Source organism: Pseudonaja textilis, chromosome Z (genome assembly GCF_049901715.1).
Source record: "Pseudonaja textilis isolate UNSWEBS1 chromosome Z, rPseTex1.2, whole genome shotgun sequence".
NCBI classification, from domain to species: Eukaryota; Metazoa; Chordata; class Lepidosauria; order Squamata; family Elapidae; genus Pseudonaja; species Pseudonaja textilis.
The window spans coordinates 135,595,153-135,616,621 of NC_142008.1; the positions used below are offsets into that span (position 1 = coordinate 135,595,153).

General features: G+C 43.2%; 1 protein-coding gene across 9 annotated transcripts in view; it reads left to right on the plus strand.

Annotated features, from left to right (window-relative positions):
• Window positions 1-243: 243 nt before the first annotated feature.
• The window catches only part of KREMEN2 (kringle containing transmembrane protein 2), a 47,045-nt gene continuing 25,819 nt past the window's right edge, over window positions 244-21,469 (plus strand). For 5 of the 9 annotated variants that reach the window (XR_003375110.2, XR_015740292.1, XR_015740293.1 and 2 more), the window contains exons 1-4: window positions 244-1,426; window positions 15,056-15,322; window positions 16,572-16,696; window positions 20,265-20,418. Coding sequence is in view for 1 of the 9 variants with exons in the window: in XM_026711842.2 (XP_026567627.1) it covers window positions 1,360-1,426; window positions 15,056-15,322; window positions 16,572-16,696; window positions 20,265-20,418 (613 nt within the window). In the remaining 8 variants the exon portion in view is untranslated. The remainder of the gene's footprint in view (window positions 1,427-15,055; window positions 15,323-16,571; window positions 16,697-20,264; window positions 20,419-21,469) is intronic. The other 4 variants (XR_003375109.2, XR_015740295.1, XR_003375111.2 and 1 more) reach the window with 1 other exon arrangement.

Below are 21,469 nucleotides of genomic sequence, written 5' to 3' on the forward strand. Positions count from 1 at the left end.
GGGCGGGGTGCAATCCACAGCTCCTGTCCTGGCCATCCAGCAACTTCCATCGCGTCCCGCCCGCGTCCCCAAAACTCCGTTTTCTTGTTACGAACCGCCTCCTCTTTCCTTGGCTCCGCCCCGTCTCGGATTTCAAGGCTGCGCGGAACGCTGAGAAAAGGCAGCGACTCGCTTGCAAAGCCGACGCCGCCGAAGAACGGCTTCTCTCTCCCCTCCCTCGGCCCTCCCTCTCCGGGATGGGACGTCCCAGGGGCGGCCGCCGACCAGGGCGGGGAGATCTGTTGGGAGTGGGGTGGGGATGGCGGGGGAGCCGCCTTCTCTTCTGCCTCCGGCTGCCAGGGGAGCGGGCTGGGGGAACGGAACGCGGCGGCAGCGGTCGCGGCAGCTGCAGAGCCGGAGAAGAGAGCCGACTGTCCAAGCGACGTCGAGCCGGGGCGCGCGGCTGCGACAGGTGGTCGTCTTGCTTTAGGACGGCTGCTGGAGGATCCGACCTCTCCCTCACCCAGGCGAGAGGACCACGACTCGGGCTGCCTGAACTGCGTCACCCGACCGATGTAAACAAGCGCCACGGTTCGACTCCCCTCGAATTTGGTCCTTCGGGGATTGGCCGGCTCCGCAGGCGACGGTGGCTGGCAGGATTGCTCTGGACGCCACCATCCAGTAGACGCCGAGCGAGATTCCTCCAGGGATAGAAGAAACTCACCTGAGGATGACACCTGGCGGGGACTGAGCTTGACCCGCCGACCGGTCGGAAGAGGGAAGGATCCGGAAATATCCGGATTCATTCCAGGAGCGAGAGGGGAGCAGAAGGGATTGGTTGGAAGCCAAGAGAGGCGGGGAAAGGAGGCGGAGAGACAAGAGACCGGGATCAATCCCTAAGCATCCTGCTTCTGGCAGGAGATCCAGCCGATTCGAGATCAGAAGTTTGGGAGCGAAGCCGAGAAGGGCGAGGTGCAATCCCGTCTCCGCGGCGCGTCTTCAATCCCGCCGCCGGGATGATTTCCGACCCGGAGGAATCCTAATGTCTCCGGGAAGACGATCCTAATCTGCGGCTGCGTTGGGAGGGCGCTTATTAGGTTCCTGACTCCCGAGTAAAGACTCCAGATGCGCGTCCTTCAAATCGGGAGAAGGCAGCCTCCGTCGCGCTGCCCTTCGGAAACCCAGAGGAGAAAAAGCACAGTTCCCACGATAGACAGAACCACCCTGGACAGTGAAATCAGGTCTGGTACCGTGACAGTTCAGAGAGAGTTTGCAGCTCCAACTGCTAGCTCTAGCTGTCAGTTGGGATCCTGGCGGTTCCTACACACCCCAGCTGTGGGGCAGCCTTGATGCCCAGAGCAGGAGTGACACTGTCCAGAGATGCCCTGGGAAGTCGTTGGTTTCCTGCTGGTGCTCCTTCAACGGTCATGGACTCTGCAGAAAGCAGGTAAGTGAACTGGGAAGACAAGTTTGGGAATGGGGCCCATAAGACCCATATCCTAAAACCTGGGAGGTGGGACAAAAAGTCTGTATTGGCCAGTGATGAGGACCAGACATCCTGACTTGGCCATCTCTGCTTTCCTGAACTAGTGTTACCCAGGCAATTCAGACTACAATGCCCATCACAGTGGCCATTGTCTATTTCGACCCTTTCTATGCACTCCCCAGCAGCATCATGGGAGTTCTAGATCAGAAGATTGAGTAACAGGTTTGATGGAGAGCTAAGCAAACATGCCTTCCATCTCAACGTGCAGGCAGCATTCATACATCACTATATCAATTAAAGATTTACCAGCAGCCTTTCTAATTGTGCCCAGCTGGTTTAGTTTTGAGTTTGGTTTGTCTGCTCATGGCTTACAGGGTTGTGGGAACATTGCTGTGCTAATACGGTACAACCCCGCCCCAAATGGGATCATTCCAAAACCAAGTTGTTGTGTGAACATGTATCTATTTATTCCAGGTGTGTCTGCGGAGGTTGTTGTGAAAGTGTTAGCCACATAAGATTGTTGAGATGCAGAAAGAGGCGGCTGGAAACGCAGCCATAGCCCTCAGCATGGACATGCCAGAGATTGCAAAGAGAAGAAGGAGATCCACTTAAGTGGTGTTGGTATACTTGTCCTCTGCCTTTGGCCTGGAAGGACCCTTTCACTTGGTGCCTCTGCTTGGCCCGAGGAGCCCTCAGCCTCAAAAGCCCCCCATCTTGACCACCTGTCCTGCCATGACTGCAGACAGATGAGTGTCACCAATTTCTCCCTCACCCTGGCAGACCAGACAGCTGCTGGACCACAGCCTGAATGGTGGTGGGATGGGAGGAGAATACCCTGGCAGAGATCTTGCCCTCTTCCCCCCCGCCAGCCCTTCTGAGCCAAAGCATCCTCTGCCTCTCCAGATGTGCTTGACTGGAGTCCAGAATACCTGTGAAATGAGAATCCCAAATGACTGGAGAATGTTGCGCTGGAAGTATTATTGAGAAAAGACTGTGATGGCAGGAGGGGATGAGCCTCACCCACACACCCCAAAACACTCCCGTGCCACTATAATGATAGCAGCTTCAGTGACGGGTTTTCCCAGTTCTTCTTTTTTCTCCTCTCCAAACAAGCTGACCCCTTTTTCAGTTATTTGCAAAGATGGTTACATGAGGTACAGCAAAGCTTAGGGGGGGGGGGCAGCCGTAAGAGTAGAAATGGGAATTGCTTGCTGTTTGTGGAACCTTGGTGTTATTAAGCAAGGAGAAACTGGGGGATTTACGATCTTGATGAGGCATCAGGGTTTTGCTTTCAGCACTCGCAGCACTGAAAAGAATGAAGGGATAGGATGCTGCCCCAAAAGGGCTGTAAGAAAGAAAAACTGGAAAGAGCCAGAGAACTAAAGTACAGCGGTGAGAAAACAGCTCCATATTATCAGGTTTAGAAAGGGCTGCTTTACACAAGCAGGTGTCTTTTGAGATATGTTGTGTTACAGTCCCCATTAGTCTCAAGCAATTGACACACTGGCTTGGGGTGATGGGGGTTGTAGTCTTAAATTCTCAAGAAAAACTCCAGTTTGGGGAAAGCTGGAATTGGATGCGAGGAACCGTAGAGAGTTCCAGAGGTATGGTGGATTAATTAAAGTAATTAAATGGGAGGAAGAGCCTAGTGAAAGGTGTGTTTGCATCCATCATCACTAGAGTCGGTTTGGTATAGTGGTTAAGGCTCCAGGCTAGAAACCAGAAGACTGAACTGGGTGTCTTCTAGACATTCTCTCTCAGAGTTGCTGCTGTTATTTTGGAGAAAATAGGAGAAGGAAGGTATATTCCCCACCTTGAGTTATTTATAAAAATTATAAAGACAGGATGTAAACAAATAAAACAAAATCACTACCACTGTGCCATTTGAGTGGGAAATCAGACCCTTGATGTTTGAAAGGACCCGACCAGGATTGCGATCCCTCCCCAGTGTGCTGATACATTTTTGTACATATTCTTTCCTTTTGGAGTGTTCTTGCACACATTCCAGAGTGAACTTCTCCTTGGGAAGGGATTGTGGCAGCGTGCTAAAGTACCTGCTTGGCATGCTAGAGGTTGGATTCCATTGGAAAAATCCAATTATAGCAGGTGAAGGAAAACATCTCTATTTTACCCTCCGGAGATGGCCTTCTGGCAGAGCAGGCTAACGCAGCCTCAGAGGACCAGTTCATCTCCGCATGAGACGGCTTCATATAATTCACAACCCAGCCAATATAGTTACGTTCTGGGCTAAAGACCAAATAACAAATGCTGTCCAGGTATGCAGGAAGAAGACATTTTTATTCCACACCTCCTTTCATTGTATCTCCCAGGGAGAGGGAAAGATGTCTGGCTACTTTCCCAGCCAGGCAAGGACTTATATCATGGAGCTGGATATTAATCCTTGAGATCTGACAGTTACTAGGGCTGCCAATATTTCCCCCCTTCTCCCCCCTCCCCAAACGCATCTTGGCTGTCCTTCAGTGCCTTTAATGTAATACTTTCCTGAAGTCATCCTACATCTCTATTTATTCCTCTGTTTGGAGACTCTTTGTTCTCTAGCTCTTTCATGGACAAGTGGTGTGGAAACTCTTGGGTGGTATGGTTGATCCATGCATGGATATGCTTGGTGGTGCCACTATTCAGAGGGGTTCAGTATAGGGCTTCTAAGATTGTGGAGGAAGGGAAGACTCATCCAAGAAGATGAACAAATCTTCCATTTTTCTTCTCCCTATTTTGGGCCTCCTTCAGAGTGACAAGATGTCACTTGGATAAGGAAATGTGTGTCTTGAGAAGCATGGAGATAGCCAAAGAGAGATGCCAAAATCAGAATAGCAGTGAAAAGGATGAGGTGACGCAAAGAAGAGAAGTGAGATTCAATCTTCCAGTTTTGCAAACTCCACTCACTGGCTCCACCCACTGTTTGTTTTGGGCTCCACCTACTCTTTTTTGGGCCCTCCCCACCAACCCACTTTAATTTTGCTCTCCCCACCCCCACCTCACCATCAATATTTCTCCATCCATTAGTCATTGTTCAGTTCAGCATGTCATATGAATGGAGCTACCACAGCTTTTTCATTGACTTGCTTAAATCTGGAGCACATTCACTAAGTGACTTGGGAAGATTCATTCATTCTTTTTGAGCTTCTCTTAATCTGTGGTTAGAAGAAAATGATGGGGAGTAAAGAAAGACCATTCAACTTGTTCTTGAGAAAGAGTGGGATTAGGAATATTATGGATAAGGGAATGATTTGGGGGGGGGTACATTTAATTTACCCAGAATTTACCAGTTGGAGAAGGAAAGTTTTACCTATCATGTGATCCAACTTTTCCTGAAACAACCTCTGCAGTTTATGCTCTCTTAGGTTGATCTATTCAGGATGAAACATCAATTCAGCAGATGAAATATGAATACTTGCAGTGAAGCTGTAATGGATCGTGTAAGATTCACCTGTTGAACCTCTGCCCTTTAATGCAGTTAGCAAAGGTGGGGTTATTAGTGTTGACAACTCTTGTGGCTGCAGATCATGAAATACTCCATTTTCTCTTTGTTGTTTTACTTGAATCAATTATAATTTCTTTCTATTTCTTTTGTAACAGGAAATGCCAGTTAGTCTCTTTCAAAGTAACTTTTTGTTTTTCTATGTTCTGAACAATAAGAGAAGAAAAAGCCAGTTTTAAAGCTTCGGGCTCCATAAGGGGGCACTGTGGTCACAGAGGCAGTTAGACCCGTTTGTTTCCTTTTGTTCCAGATAATTTTCAGAATGTCCCTACGCTATTTTGATTTATTTATTTTTAATCTCCGGGTATGATCTTTAATAATGCCTCTGCAATTCTCACTGTCCCTGAAAACATAGTTGCTTTAATTACCTGCTGAATTTCATTTTGGAAACCTGTTCAAAGATGAGACTCAGAAAGAGAGACACAAAAGAAAACAATAAAGCAATTTTCCAGTTTTGTGGAATGTGGAGTAGTTAAGAGTGTAGAACGCAGAGGCGTGACCTTAATATATAATCCGTGCTCCAAAATTAAAGAGTTATCTGAATTAGCGGCATTGTCACATCTTGCTGAAGGAATACCCAGTCATTTCATTATGCTGTTGTGTGGATTTTGGCTAAGCCAGGATTTATTAATTTATGTGCAAGAACTCACATAAGGCTTAAGCCTGCCAAAAGGCTTAAGCCAAAGGGCTTGTATCAAAAGTGCACGCCTTTCAGTTTCTCACAAGTAAACTAGAGACATCCCTATACTTGTAAAACCCATCATTCTGACGCCAGAGCTGCAGTCTACCCTACGCAATAGACCGAAGCTGTCAGTCTTCCCAAGTTCAGTTTCTTCCTCCAGTCAGTTAAAAATTAGGTCTCAGCAAGGGGTTGTATGTCTTTGTTTCCATACACAAATGCACAAACACGAGGGAACATGTAGCCCCTGTCCTGCAAATACAGTTGCTGGGGAGGCCTACTCTGAATTAGGTTTTCCAAGGAACTCTTCAACTGGAAAAAAAAAAAAGTGCACTCTGTTTAAATCAGGGGCAGACAGACTACAGTATTGCAAGCTAAATGAAGACCAGGCAGGACAGAAAATTCAGCAATGTGTAACAGATGTGTTCAAGCATTGGTTCCTGGTAGGCAAACTTGAGTTTTGTTTTTATCCCACCTTTTCTCAGAGAAGTTCAAGGCAGCAAATATAATTTTCCTCCCTGCCATCTCCCCCCACCACAATTCCTCTTGCAGGCAAGTCAATCAGAGAGACAGTAATTAACACACAAGGTCATTTGGTGTGTAATTTAGCTGATTGTGGAAATGTGCCTGGATCTCCTCTGATCACTGACTGCATCAACCTGCTGACAGGTTTCTGGGTCCATTTGCGATATGTTGAAAAGGATATTAAAAAAAATAGGGTTCCAAAGCTAGAAGGGACTTCAGCTACTGAACCTGAAGCCCTCCAGATGTGATGTACTACAGTATGACATCAACTCCAGGCAATAGCTGCTCCAAGCCCTACAGCAGAAGAAACCACCAAGGCCACTGTGAATAGCTCACAATCATCAGGAAATGATTTCTAAGAAGTTAGCTAGAAGCACACATTTCCTTGCATTTTTCTTTTCCTACCCATGGCTTTCAGTCCAGGTCTCCAAATTGCAACTGGGAACTTAGCTCCACTTTATATGTGACAACCCTTCAGGAATTTAAGACCATTGTCATACTTTTGCTTGACCTTATCTTCTTAGGGTTAAATATGCTGAGCTTTTTCTTTCTTCCTTCAAAGGACTTACTTTCCAAACTGGTGACTCTTCTGTGTTTCTCAATTTTGTTCTTGATTTTAAAACATTGAACGCTTTAACTGAATTTTTATGGAACTTGTACATTCCCTTTTTAAACAGGTCCTGTTTTTCTTCAGCTTTTCAGTTTAATTAGTTAATCACTCCCACACCCCTAAAATAGGATAGGATGATGGGATATTAGATTTTTAACCCTGCTGGAGAGCATTAGATTAAGGAACATTGCTGCTTGATATATTTATTTAATTTGCAGCAATAAATGGTTTTGCATTCATGCTGCATTTTGTTGGCTGCAAGCAAAGAGGGCATGTGGTTAGTGAAAAAAATAGGAGGAAAAAGCAATTTTTAAAAAGTGATCTTCATTTTATGGCTGCCTGAGCTATAGCAGCCCAGATAGTATATGCTGCCAATAACATGCATATAAATGGCATGTGGTAGAAATCCAAAAATCATCTTTTTATCTCTTCCATGCTTTTATGGATCACTTGGTAATGGTTTCAAAACTATGCAACAGGAATTATTGTCCTGAAATGTTTAGAAAAACATCACTTAATGTCGTTGAACAGAGACATGGTAGCACCAATTTATCAGTAATGACATTATGGCAAATGTTGAACTGCAGCTTACTCAGATGATATTTGTATGAGTGCGTGTAAGTCATCTATATCACCATCATTGTTGTTGTCATCACCATCATTTTAGCCATTGTCTACTCACTGCAGGATGAACGCCTCTTCCACAATCAATACAGTTCTGAGCTTTCTTTTGCCAACTGGGCCCACAATACTTGCCAAAATCTTCAATCCATTTTGTTTTAGATCTCTTTCATGAACGCTTTTTATCAAGTGAGATCCATTCTATGCCTGCCTTGATCCACATGCCATCAGATCTTACATGTATTTATATATGCATACCGATACTTAAATATATGCAGGGGTTTCTTAACACTTGTCATACAATTAAAGAAAACAAAAACTGAGGAAAACTCCTTTCTCTGAAGAGTCTGATTTATACTGATGTTTTGGGAGGTGGGAAGATGGAAAATTAAAGAGGAATGGGATGGGATATCCTGGAAGAGTTATAAATGGCTAGCCAGAAAACTGTTCCTTCTTTCCTCCTCATACCCTTATTCTTTCCTTAACCACCTCTCATTTGAGCATTTTAATTTTCACATTGTACATGAAGCATCAAAAAGTGCATCACTTTTATTTGTATTACGTTTTTTATTCTCTCAGGTTTCTCAGAATTCAAATTGTTTCCAAATCTCCCATAGCATTCTTGTTGACCTATAGGCCCTGAAGGCCAAACTGGATGTGGCAGTAATAAGAAACCCAGATCCCTTCACGATTTTGTCTACTGACATGTGAAATGAGCAGAGAATGTAGATAGTTTCACTTAACTACTGGTATATAAAATGGTACTGAAGAAGGGGAACCCCAAGCCCTTCAGGATTTCTGGGGTCTTACTATTTCTTTAGTCTGTCACAGTGTTTCTCTGTTCCTTTTCCAGCTCACTTTCACTTTGTTTGAACTAAAAAGAGAACGATGCAGCTAGAAAAACATAGACTGAAATCCAAAGCAATGGTGCTTCTCTAACATGCTCCCTTTACGCTTGGCCACTTCTATATGAACTGTGTGAACATGTGAATGATGACCCTGGTCAGTCTGGCTTGGCCCCAAAACACCTCAGGTCTTCCCTCGGCCTGCTTGATGGGGAAGGAGAAGATCCGTGGGGGTGGAGCAGCTGTCGCAAATGATGGGCCATTTGCTGTAGAGCCATTTGCTATAAAAATGCAGTTATGGCATGAACTCAGAAGGAAGGGAGGGGATGGGTATTTGTGAAGCTTGCATAACAAAAAAAAATTGGAAGAGGGGGTTGTGGACAGGTGGGGCCTCTTTCAATGTAGAAAACAAGAGCTGTCTACCAGGCGTATAGCAATAGCACTTAGACTTATATACCGCTTTATAGTGCTTTACAGCACTCTCAAAGCAATTTACAGAGCCGGCATATTGCCCTCAACAATTTGGATCCTCATTTTACCCACCTCAGAAGGATGGAAGGATGGCTGAGTCAACCTTGAGCCTGGATTCGATCTGCCAAATTGCAGTAGGAGTAGCTTGAAGTACTGCACTCTAACCATTGTGTAACCGAGGCTCTATTATACAAAGACATATTGCTAAGATAAGGAATAGGGCTAAAATAGCCAATAGATCAGGGCTCCCCAATCTGTATAGACCTCTGCCACTACTAGGCCACGGGCTATTCGTATGTGAGTGGATGGTGGTGTGTGCAAGTGCACAACCCCACTCACATGAGCATCACCAGCGCCCAGGGTGTCACTCGTGCAAACATCGCAGGCATTCGGCGTGCCACTCATGCTAGCTTCATGAGCGTTTGCGGTTCCACTTGCACTAGCTTTGTGGACACTTGTGGCCCCACTTGTGTGAGTACCATAGATGTTCCTGGCCCCATTCAAGTGAGGGTCAGGCACACTCTCACCCCACACACATGAGCAATGGGTGCTTGTGCACATGCACACATCATGGTTCTGCCCCTCCCACAAAACCATCCTGTCTTTTCTCCCTCCCCCTTTATTCCAGGCCGCCAATCTGAAAGGGTTGGGGAATTCTGCAATAGAAGCCTTGCTAAAAATCTTATAGGAGGCCTATTAATTAACTTTTAGGAATAGGGTTGAAGTAGAGCCAATAGAATACTTGTTAGATAGCTTTTGAAGTGTTTGTTAGTTAAGACTTAGAAATAGAGATGGCATGGAACCAATATATGACCCTTTAGATAATTTTCAAAAAGCCTATTAAACAATGTTTCTTGAACAACTTGTTTTCTATAAAAGCTTGTTGAATTGTTTGTTCTGGCTCCTGGCATTTTGCTGGCTGGGACCCCTTTTGCTGAAGTACTTCAGCAAAAGGAAATCAACCCTGCACCTTGTGTTTGGATATCTTCATTGGTTTTGGTGCCAGGCTAAGACCCGAATTTGGGGACAACACCCAAAGCAGCTCATCTAATATGACTGCTATTCTCACTAAAGGGGCCTGGTAAGTCTTCAAGGATCTCCAGAGTATCTGGAACAGAGATGCAAGCCCCAGAGATACAGAATACAGGTGTGAATATACCTTTGATTTCTTTTTAAAGAAAGGCATTACAGAAATTTTTGACATTCTTGCCTGTCCTATTTGTCATCCTTTCTCCACAGCCTGTTGGTCTTTCGACAGCTGCAACCTCAGCAGGAGGAAGCTTTCCACAATGGTACCAAAATAGCTAATCCCACGTTTGTTGAAACAGAGCTATGAGCCTCCTGGCCCGCCTGTATGCGTTCCATTACATTCATGTCACAGTTCTTCAGCAATTCGAACAGTGCGGTAACACCAAGGCCTCCTGTACCATTTGTCTAATGCCTCACCCTGATTTTTACTCCCCTCCCTCACCTCCCCAGGGCCATCTCACATTCATGCCCCCCAGATAGGACTCCACTGGTCCTAAGCATCTTCTAAAGGACCAGCTGCCAACACCCACCACCTGCTAGACATCCAGTCTCCGGCCTCTGTAGGCTTCCCTATCCTCCCACGAAGAGCTCTCTTTGCTACCCTCCCCTTCCTAGTCTAGTCTAGTCCTCTTGCTTCATATCGACCACCTGTTTATTATGTTCTCAGCTATTTCCATCTCCAACAACAGGTGGGTCCCATCCCCCTGGGGCTCATGTCTGCTAGGTTTGAAAGGCATCTGGTTACACCAGGAGAGGATTGAACTTGGAAGGTGGGTGGTTGGATGGATTGATGGCAGGAGGCAAGTGAAGGAAGCACAAGTCATGGGTTATTCCCAGCTGTGGAAGGACATTACTATGTCTGGGATAAAACAAGGCAGGCTGGGGGCCAACCCTCTCAAGTTCTTGGCGGGGGCGAGGGGGCAGCCTCTGGATGTCTGATCTCCTTGCCAGCCCAGAACGCAGCTTCCCTTCCCCTTTTGTTTACCCTTGTGAGTTCTACCACCGGCATTCGGCATTATTTAGACTTGCTGAATCTGTGCCATTTTTCCAGAATTAAAAAAGAAGAAGGGAGAGCTACAGATTGGATTCTGCAAGGAAAATGGCCTGCTGCCACTTCTGCAACCTACTTCATGCAGTGCCAAGTTGCACACACGAATGTTTCTGTTCCTTTTTTTTTTTTTTCAGCAGATCTACACGCTTGTGCAAATTGCCCTAATGGCTGGCTGTGATCCTTTTGCTTCCTCAAAGTGTTATTCTATGCCAGCATTCTTCCTTTGCACCCCTTGCAGGGCAGTTCGATGCCAGGACAATCTTCAAAATGGCACAGGGCCACTGGGCTTAGTCTTCTGTCACAGACATCTCTTCAGATCCAGAATGCTATTTTCTTTGCCTAAAGCTGTAATGGAAATCAGTGGCAGGGTTCCAATATTTGTACAAAGCATATACTTCAGACTCTGGATGACAGAACTAACTTGTGAAGGTTCTTGCTATGTAGACACATAGGAATGCAGTGAGGAACATGCTTGTATGACTTTGAAAGAGAATACAAGCAAAGCTAGGGGTTGGGCTAGAACTTTTTTCCTTGATATGTCAGTTTTTACTTGGGTGAAAGGGAATATAGGTTTTGTATGTTTTGTTTATATGCAGGGACATTTAGAAATGACATAGTAACTTGTAACCTGATGTGATGCATTCCTTCGGCCATTTTCATATTTCTACCACTTCAATCAGCTGCCTAGAGTAGTAATTCTCAACCTTGGTCCTTTTAAGATGTGTGAACTTCAACTCCCAGAACTCTCTAGTTTGCATTCTGAGAATTGAAGTCCACACATTTTAAAAGGGCCAGGGTTGAGAACCACGGGGCCTAGAGAGATAAGACTTTTCCCTGGGATTAGTGCTTATGATCTGTGGAGAAAACACTGTAAAAATGGGATTTCTGGGAGAATCAAATCTTGATATTGCAGATGCAAACGGATGGCACTCCACAGTGGGACAAGATACTTAGTAAGGGGCCCTATCAGGGATGGGATCTGACCGGTATAACTACTGGTTCTGTTGCTCTGTGTTGCATGTGCAATTTATGACCTGCTGAGCTGCCTGGACAGCTGAGGAGCGCTGCATACAAGTGTGTAGCGGTTGGAAAAGCCCCTTTTTCCTGCTTTTTCAACCATAGTTGTGTCGCGCAAAGCCGCTGTGGTTGAAAAAACAGGAAATAAAGGTCAGGTAAGAGCCCGGGCAGGCAGGTTCAAAATAGCAGCAGACATAAAACAGGTTCTATGTATGTTCTCTTTCTGCTGCTCTTCAGAACTACTGGTTCTCCAGAGGTGGACAGAACCGGGAGAATCCCATACCTGGTCCCTATGATCACCCCATCAACCCTAAAAGCCTTGGTTGAAATACTTGGAGCCCTTCTACAATTTTTAATTCTTAATGAATTAATATATGTAGTCCTTTAAAAAGTCCTCATGCTTATGATTGTTGTAGCATTCCCGTGGTTATATGATTGTGATTTGGATACTTGGCAACTTGCAAATTTATGGTGGATGCAGTATCCTGCATTTGTAATCACCATTTCTAACCTTCCAAACCGGTTTTGGACAAGCAAAGTCAATGGAGAAGCCCTCAGCAAAAGTCATAAGTTGCAGACAAGTGATGTCTGGCTTAATGACCATAGCTAAAAAGTTAAAATCAGGTGATTTAAACATGTGATATCTCACTTAATGATTGCACTGTTTAACACATTTTCTGGTTCTTATGATGGTTGTAAATCCAATCAACAAATAAGCATAAATAAGCATAAACAGGAAAATTAAATATATGGGAATAATCCTATCATCTTCATGTAAATAAATCAATTCCATTTTAATCCAACTGAATTTAATTCCGTCTTGGTTTTGCCAAGTTCATTATGTCGTCTCTCCCACCTTTGGGGAATTTATCCCTACCTGTAACTCTACTCAAAGACCAAATGTGACTCCCCACCCCAAATATTGCTCATCCTTGGTTTACAAGGACTCATTTTTGACCTTGGTAGAGGTCAGAGATTTAGCAGAGGCTCTGCCCATCTCACTGTCCCCCCATATTCTTTCTTTGTGTTCTGCCTGCACTTGACTGTCTTGGCATGGGTGATTAAATGTGTCTTTGAACTCTTTGATCCTCCTCCAATCCTTCCTCTTCCCCAAATGTGAGATCTAAAAGGGTCTCCTGTGTTTCTCTTGCCTCCAGCCAAATCTCACAGGACACCCTCCACCATTTCCCTTTGAATCTTCAAAGCCCTTGCATGCTTTAACTGATTACACATTTAGCATCTCTAATCTTGGTTTGGCCCCCACCCTGGAGGCAGCCTTGAGAGGAGCCCCTCTTCTTCCAAGCTTGTCTTGTCACGCCTGCTCTGATGTTTCTCCAGCTCCACATTTCAGGATTGGGAGGGGGAGGAAAGAAGGGGCAGCTGGAGGTCTCCTGTGAATTTCCCAGAAAACCTCAAAACCTCTTCTCCAGCTGCAGGTCTTCAAGCATGTACTTCCCTCCAACTTTTTGACCAAAGCGAATTCCCCAATTATGGGTAAAAGAGAAGCAGGATTATCTTTTCCAATTTTCTGCCCCCAAATTATAACTTGTTTTGACAGAAGCTCTTTCTGTGGAGGAACAGAGGGACTTTCCTTCACCAATAAGAAATCAAGGGCTGAATTCAGCCCTTCAGGGTTCCTCTAGGACTGAGAGATTAGCTTTAAGATTGTTTGAAAATTTGAGATCTCTTCCTCATCTAGAAATGAAGTTCTACAAGTCGTAATTATATAGGATGTCACAGCTATCCTGCACAATTTATGCCTGATTGAATATTTGAATCAAGTACCGGTGATAGTCCTAGTTTAACAATCACATATGGGATAGACAATTCGGTCATTAATTGTAACTAAATGACTTACATGAGCTTTGCTAAATAGACCTAAATATGAGGAATGGTCATTAAGTTACTTTTTCATCAACATTGTTAACTGTGAACGGTCACTAAATGAGACAGTGACTAAACAAGGATTAGTATCCTACTGTGCCAGTCTTATAAATGCCACAGCGCTCTCTCTCTCTCTCTCTCTCTCTCTTTCTCTCTCTCTCTCTCTCTCTTTTTCTCTCTCTCTCTCTCCCTCCCTCTCTCTCTGAAAATACATTCAGTGGGATTTCCTGATTATAATTGCGAAGTTCACTGTCTTGTTGACCTGACCCAATTGGGAGCATCGGCTGCATTCACACAACTTAACCTACATGGATTTTCCTGGTTTACACAATACACTGAATCATGCATTAATCAAAGAAGTTGAATTCATCCCATACACCAACTCACAAATACTGACTGAGATTAAAACTAAAACATTTAGTAACTTGTATGTGAATGTGCTATATTTTAATTGACTGACTGAAACTTGTAGTATAGATAGGCACTGATCTCTGAACAAGTACAAATTCACTAGACCAGAAGCCTTAGGTTTTAAAATTGAAAGCTCTTTATTTCTTGATTATATAATTTGTATCCGTACATTTATTTGTGGGTGTATATATGTCTCTTACCAGGAACTGGTAGCCTTCTTGATGTTGCTGAACTATAACTCCTAGGAGTCCCAGCAGATATGGCCAATGGCTGGGAATTAGAGTTTCAGTAATACCAGGAGAGCCACAAGTTCTTCATTGATGAGGAACTGTGGATTGTTTTCTGGGCAGGCTACCATAAGTTCCTTGGATGACCTGGAGCTGGTTACTATATCTCAGTTTAACCAAGCTCTCTGGGTTGTTGTGAGGACAAATTTGTTTGTGTATAACAGCTTCCCGAGGGATAGCTGTGTTACTCTTCTGCAGCAAAATCAAAACAGACTCTTATGACGCTTCAAAGGCTAATTTATCTTTACTTTTTGTGCATTGCGATCCAATTTATCACTTGCATGTGATACAGAGAGAATTGTTGTGACGATCAAGAGAGAAAAAGGAAAGGGGAATTGTTGATCAGAGATATGTCTTGGGTTGGAAGTGATAAAACACTTAGATTTCGTCATAAAGCAGCAATCAAATATGGCTCTGTTGTGAAGATAAGGCTGACTTTGCTAAGAGTTGGGTCTGATAAGTTGAAGTACATCCATGCAATCTTCAAGAGTTGATGATTTATCTCAAAATAATTACTTTGTATGACTTTGTTCTTTAGTGAATGTGGAGGAAATGCACAATAACAACCACCAGTATTCATTTGGAAATGAAATATGCAGGAATAAACATGGAGAAGAAACCTGTCTCTTACCATCTCTTTTTCCCTCTAATTATTCCCCAGAATTATCTGAATGTTTTATGGTGAATGGAGCTGATTATCGGGGACTGCAGAACAGAACTGCTCCTGGATCCACTGGGAAGCCTTGTCTCTACTGGAACCAGACACGAGAACATGCCTATAACACAGCCAAATATCCCAATGGCGAGTGGGGGCTGGGCAGTCACAATTACTGCCGAAATCCAGATGGTGATGTACAACCCTGGTGCTACATCTCGGAGAACGAAGAAGGGATCTACTGGAAGTACTGTGATATCCCAACCTGTCACAGTAAGTGCTGGATTTGCATCGGGGTGGAGGGATCAGCCAGAATTGGATGAAAAAGTTTGGTCCATGCTATAGGAAAGTTAATAACTGGTGGACCTTCTCTGAAAGTTGAACATCCTTTTCTCAATTGTTTGCTGGTTCCGCTTGAAGTCTGTAACCCAGCTTTTCCTAAATTGGTGTCATCCTACTGTTCCTCTTCAAATTGACAAGCATCCATTCTGATAGATAACCAGCTCAGAAAAAAGATTGCTTGCTTTGAAATTTATTTCAAAGGAGAAGAACATTTTAACAAATTTTCAGAGATGGCATGTTATGATTTTGTCTTTACTATGGGACAGCCAAGAAATATGGATGAAAATCCACTCTTGGTCTTTGCTTCACTCAAAGGCAGTCATCCAAAGGGTAGACAGGTCCCTTCTATTGGCCCTTTTCAGATTTTGAAGTTTGATCAGCCAGGGCATTTTTGAAATGAAAGGAACAAAATACAGTGGTAGCACCCTTGTAAGTTTCAAAAGGAATGTACTGTAAACCCAATACATCAAGAAGAGAAATTTGAATAAATTTTGAAGCATTCTGAAAAAAATACAAGAGAACACAAATAATACAGGGGCAAAACATTTCAAAGAAAGCATAAGGCAAAGGTTGACATTAAATCTGTTGAATCTGACAAGCACTATTTTGAGACAGCTGCCTGTGCCTTTCACTTAAAACAATAAGGCAGTGTTTTTCAACCTTGGCAATGTCAAGGGTAGAATACAGCTCCCAGAATTCCCCACAACTGGCTGCTAAGAATCATGTGGCCAGTTTGCATCACAGATAGCCATCACTTATTGACTGCCTTGTTTAGTGATTATTTGAATTGAAAAAGAAAAACAGCTTTGCAACCAATCTTTGAATTTACAGCCACACAGTTTCCCATGGTTAAGTGACTGCCATTTGTGAGCTTCCAATCAGCTTCAAACAGGCAAAATTAATGGAGAATGTGAAAGGGAAATCCCAGTCATGTGATGTTTCACTTAACGACCGTGGTGATTTGTGTAATGACGGAAGCAGAAGATAACATCATAGGTCTAGTGCAATCACGTGACTTTTTTTTGCTTAATGACTGTAGTACTTAACTACAGAGTTGCAAGTCCCAACTGTGGTTGGTAAATGAAGGCTATTTGTAAAGTCCTAAAGTTGTGTAGTGTTGTGATACCTTCGTGCATAAACATTCAAAATTTCTACCCACATTCTTCATTGTTTCTTTCAGTGCCCGGCTATGTTGGCTGCTTCCTGGACTCGGGCACTCCCCCAACATTAAGTGGGAGCAGTGGCACATCCACCAAACTCACAGTACAAGTTTGCCTCAGTTTCTGCCGCAAACGAGGCTATAAGGTATAACCGTCTCTTTGTTATGTGGAACTCGGGAGGCCTTTCTCAGTCCATTGAGAGGTTGCTTCAAAAAGCCTTCCCAACCTGGGGCTGTCTATGTGTGTTAATACTACATCTCCCAGAATTCCCAGATAACAAGCTAGTTACAAATTCTGGGCTTGACTAAGAATTCATGAATTGAGTTCTTGAATGGTCCGGATACAATTAGATGACATTGGTTGAGAAAAAGAGAGCTTATAGATTAATATAAAATAATAAACAAAAGTCAGGGAATGATTCCACTCAATTCCCACATTCTTCTCTCCAGCCTAGGAAAAAAAGCACCAGTAAGAAGGATTTCATTCTTTCTAACCTGCCACACTGGAGTTGTGTGATGCAGCTCTGGGCTTGTTTTTAATATAAACATAGAATCCTGACATTGTTTCAAATACTGTATGCTTTTAGATTCATCTTCTCTAATCTGACTTGGTTTGCAACGCTTGAGAAGGCTAATTTAATGACATTTAACATTGGTATATATAAGGATGTAGCCTGGTTCAAAGAGATACAAAGCAGTGCTCTGACACAGCTAATAAAATTTGCCTGTGTGGGACTGGAGATTATTAAGAGATTTTAATTAAAAAAACTGATGAACTTATGTATTGATTTATAATTATTGGTGAATTAATTTTTTTTGAACACAACAGAGTTTAGTGACTACAGAGTAAGAGAGTTGGAAGCGATCTTGGAGGTCTTCATGTCAAGACCCCTGCTCCTTTATACCATTTCAGACAAATGATTGTCCAATCTCTTCTTAAAATTTCCAGTGTTGGAACATTCACAATTTCTGGAGGCAAGTCCTTCCACTTGTTTGATTAATTGTTCTGTCAGGAAATTTCTCCTTGGTTCTAGGTTGCTTCTCTCCTTGATTAGTTTCCACTCCATTGCTTCTTGTCCTGCCCTCAGGTGCTTTGGAGAATGGCTTGACTCCCGCTTCGTAGTCGCAGCCCCTGAGATATTGGAAGACAGCTATCATGTCTCTCCTAGTCCTTCTTTTCATTAGACTAAACATACCCAGCTCCAGCAATCATTTTTTAAATATGTTTTAGCCTTCAGTTCCCTAATCATCTTTGTTGCTCTTCTCTGCACTCTTTCTAGAGTCTCAACATCTTTTTTACATTGTGGCGACCAAAGCTGGATGCAGTACTCCACGTGTGGCTTTAACCAAGGCATTATAAGGTGATATTAACACTTCACATGATTTTGATTCTATCTCTCTGTTAATGCAGCTTAGAATTGTGTTGGCTTTTTTGTCAGCTGCAGCACATTCATATTTATGTGATTGTCCAAGTGATTCACTATTTCTGTGCCTGGGAACCAAAAAGTTCTAGTTCCCTGAATAAAAAATATCTGATAGAAAGCTCCATTTGTAATTTCAACCTCTTTTTCATTTGTACTCTTTAAACTACTATTCCCATTAAGAACAGTATGATCATTCTTTTTTTCTATTAATGGGTAGCCAAGATGGCTCACCTCTCATATTTCAACAAATACCATCAAAGCAGCAATAGAGGTGCTGCTGGCCACTGATCCATGGTTTTCAATAAAGAGCTATCTATTTAATATTGATATATAGATAGTTTATTTGCCAGCTTTTCTGAACTGTCTTAACTACTGGGCCTTGAGCAGCTGCTGCTTGATTTGATGGGCAACAGTGCATATCTCCATACCATAAAAAGCTTCCCAGTTGATTTGTTTGCTGATCACAGCACCATCAGCACTTTGTAGGCAACTAGCTCTCCACCCTTCATTTGAAATTCAAATTAATTTAAAAAGCAAATCAAATGATGACCAACATCTAACACCCCAGAAGACAAATTCAGGATCCAAAAAGATCTTGACAGACTTAAACAATGGGCCCCATCCAACAACATGAAATTTGATGTGGAAAAAAGCAAGGTTTTACACTTAAGGCAGGCAAAACCAAAGGTATAGATTAGGTGAAACCTGGCTCAAACACAGTAATTGTGAGAAGGACCTTGGAGTCCTAGTGGACGATCACTTAAACATGAGCCAGCAGTGTGTGGCAGTCAACTAAAAATGCTAATAGAATCCTTGGTTATATAAACAAAGGCATAGAATCAAAATCATGTGAAGTGTTAGTACTCTTTTATAAAGCCTTAGAAAGGCCACACCTGGAATGCTGCATCCAGTGTTGGTCACCACATTAAATAAAAGATATTGAGACTTTGGAAAAAGTGCAAAGAAGGGCAAATAGGATAATTAAAGGCCTGAAGACTAAAACATATGAAGAATGGCTGCAGGATTTGGGTTTGGCTAGTCAAGATAAAAGAAGGGCTGGGGGGGACATGATAGCAGTATTCCAGTATTTGAGAGGCTGCCACAAAGAGGAGGGGGTCAACTTATTTTCCAAAGCACCAGAAGGCAAGGCAAGAAGCAATGGATGGAAACTAATCAAGGGAAGAAGCAATCTAGAATTAAGGAGAAACTTCCTAAAAGAGAGAATAATTAACCAGTGAAACAGTTTGCTGTCAGAAGTTGTGGGTGCTTCATCACTGGATGTTTTTAAGAAGAGACTGGACAGTCCCTTGTCTGAAATGGTACAGATCTCCTGCTGGTGAAGGGGGTTCGACTAAAAGACTTCCAAGGTCCTTTCCATATCTATTCCGATTGATTGAACCTCAGAATAAGGCAGAGTTAGCTTATATGGAAGGCCTGAATCCTGATTTTCTTCACTTGCTCTTGGCATGTGTCCTCACTGATCTATTTTTTCCCCTTTTTTGGATTGGTCTTTCTAATCTTCTCAGACAACTGATGGGAGTAGAGTAGACACATATTATTTCCCTTCTCTATTTTCATCCCATCAGCCCAATTCTTGGCACCCCGTGAAACAGAGCTCAGCCATCAAACAGCATTTGTTTTGTCGTTCCAGGCTATCAGTTTTTATTAGCGCAACAAATGCACAGTTGTTATCCATTTGTCACACTTGGTTGAGACGGCTGCCCTCATGGTTATGCTTCTGTTCTGGAGATACTGAATTTGAAGATTAGTCTATTTTTTTTAATACCTGGGAAAGCATTATTCAATCTGGTGGCTTGATTATGGCCCCTGTTTAAGCTTTCCCATTTGAAAATAGCAAGAATTTGGGGTTATCGCAAATAATTTTGGCTCTTTTCCTGTAATCTTCCATAGTCACCACCCCGTTTTATTTTATGGAAACACAAATCTGCTGGTATTACTCCACATAATTGCTCCATAGAAAGTAAACTATTTCTTCTGGCCCTAAAATGGACAACTGGTTCTACAGTTTATCATGCAAATACAGTCCTTAAGATCTGTAAACCATGATTTATGGCCTAGCACATTGAGAGAACCTAATTTGTCTTATTCAGTAAACTATGATTAAATCAGACACAATATGTCACAGGAAGTCTTGAATTTCCTTCAAGACAACTGCTTGTCCTATCTTTGCTTCCTTGTAAAATTTCATATTTCACCATTTTAGCCATGCAGTTAAAAAAATAGTGCCATCTTAAATCGTCTCTTATTTTCCTCTCCCGTTTTGGAAAAGTTTGCTGGCGTGGAAGCTGGTTATGCCTGTTTCTGTGGGCATGAAGGGGATATCCGCCACAGCCAGCAAGTGAGTGCTGTGGAATGTGATCAAGTCTGTTTTGGCAAGTCCAGTGAACTGTGTGGAGGAGATGGCCGGATTGGCATATACAATGGTAAGTGTGAGAATGTGCACGCTCATCTTGGATAAAAGAATGTTAAACGTTGAAGGCCATCCAGCGAGGTTGACGCGGTTTAGAAACAACTTCAGTACACTTTTAGAAAGACAACATTCAAGTTATCTTCTTATTCAAGGATTTGGAATCCAAGGCATCAGAGGTCCCCAACCCCCAGGCCATGTCCCTCCACTGGTCCTTGAGTGGCTCAGAACGGGGCTTTGGAAGTGGGGAGCCCATTGTGTGCATCCCCACTTGAATGAGCAAATGGAGCTGTGTGTGCGTACTTGCCCACTGTTCATGCCGAACCATCCCCTCTCCCCTGCCAGTCTTCAAACCCGAAAAGACTGGGGAACTCTGCCCTAAGTCGCATATTGAACTGCCTCAGACCGTAGGGGTTTCTCAGAAGTTTCCTATTGTTTATACCTGTGTTTCTCGGCAGCTTGAAAATGTACAGATTTTGACTTCCAGAATTCCCTAGAATTCCCCAGCCAGCATTTGGGAGTTGAAGTCCATCCATCTTCAAGCTGCCATGGTTGAGAAACCCTGTTCTATACACATACTGAGGCCATGTTCACATATACAGTAAGTTAGGGGCTGAGATTGTCATTGGCCCTCCCTGTTCCCCATGGACCCTGTGAATTCTCTGTGCGGCTTTGAAAAGTGATCTAATTAATTGCTGGCTCATTTCCTTCTCCAGAGAAAATATTTCTCCTTTTTTCACTTCCTAGATGCTAGAATTTCCCTCTTCTTGCCTCGCCGCCATTTGTTTATCTTCTATACTTGCACCATGCAATGGCTGGTCACGATTGGCTTTTTTTTTTGGTTAATTCTTCTCACAAAAGTGTGAAAAAGAAACAATAGTAAATAGCACTTAGACTTATATACTGCTTCATAATGCTTTACAGTCCTCTTTAAGCAGTTTACAGAGTCAGCATATTGCCCCCAACAATTTGGATCCTCATTTTACCAAACTTTGGAAGGATGAAAGGCTGAATCCACCTTGAGCCTGGTGAGATTCAAACTACCAAATTGCAGGTAGCTGACAGTC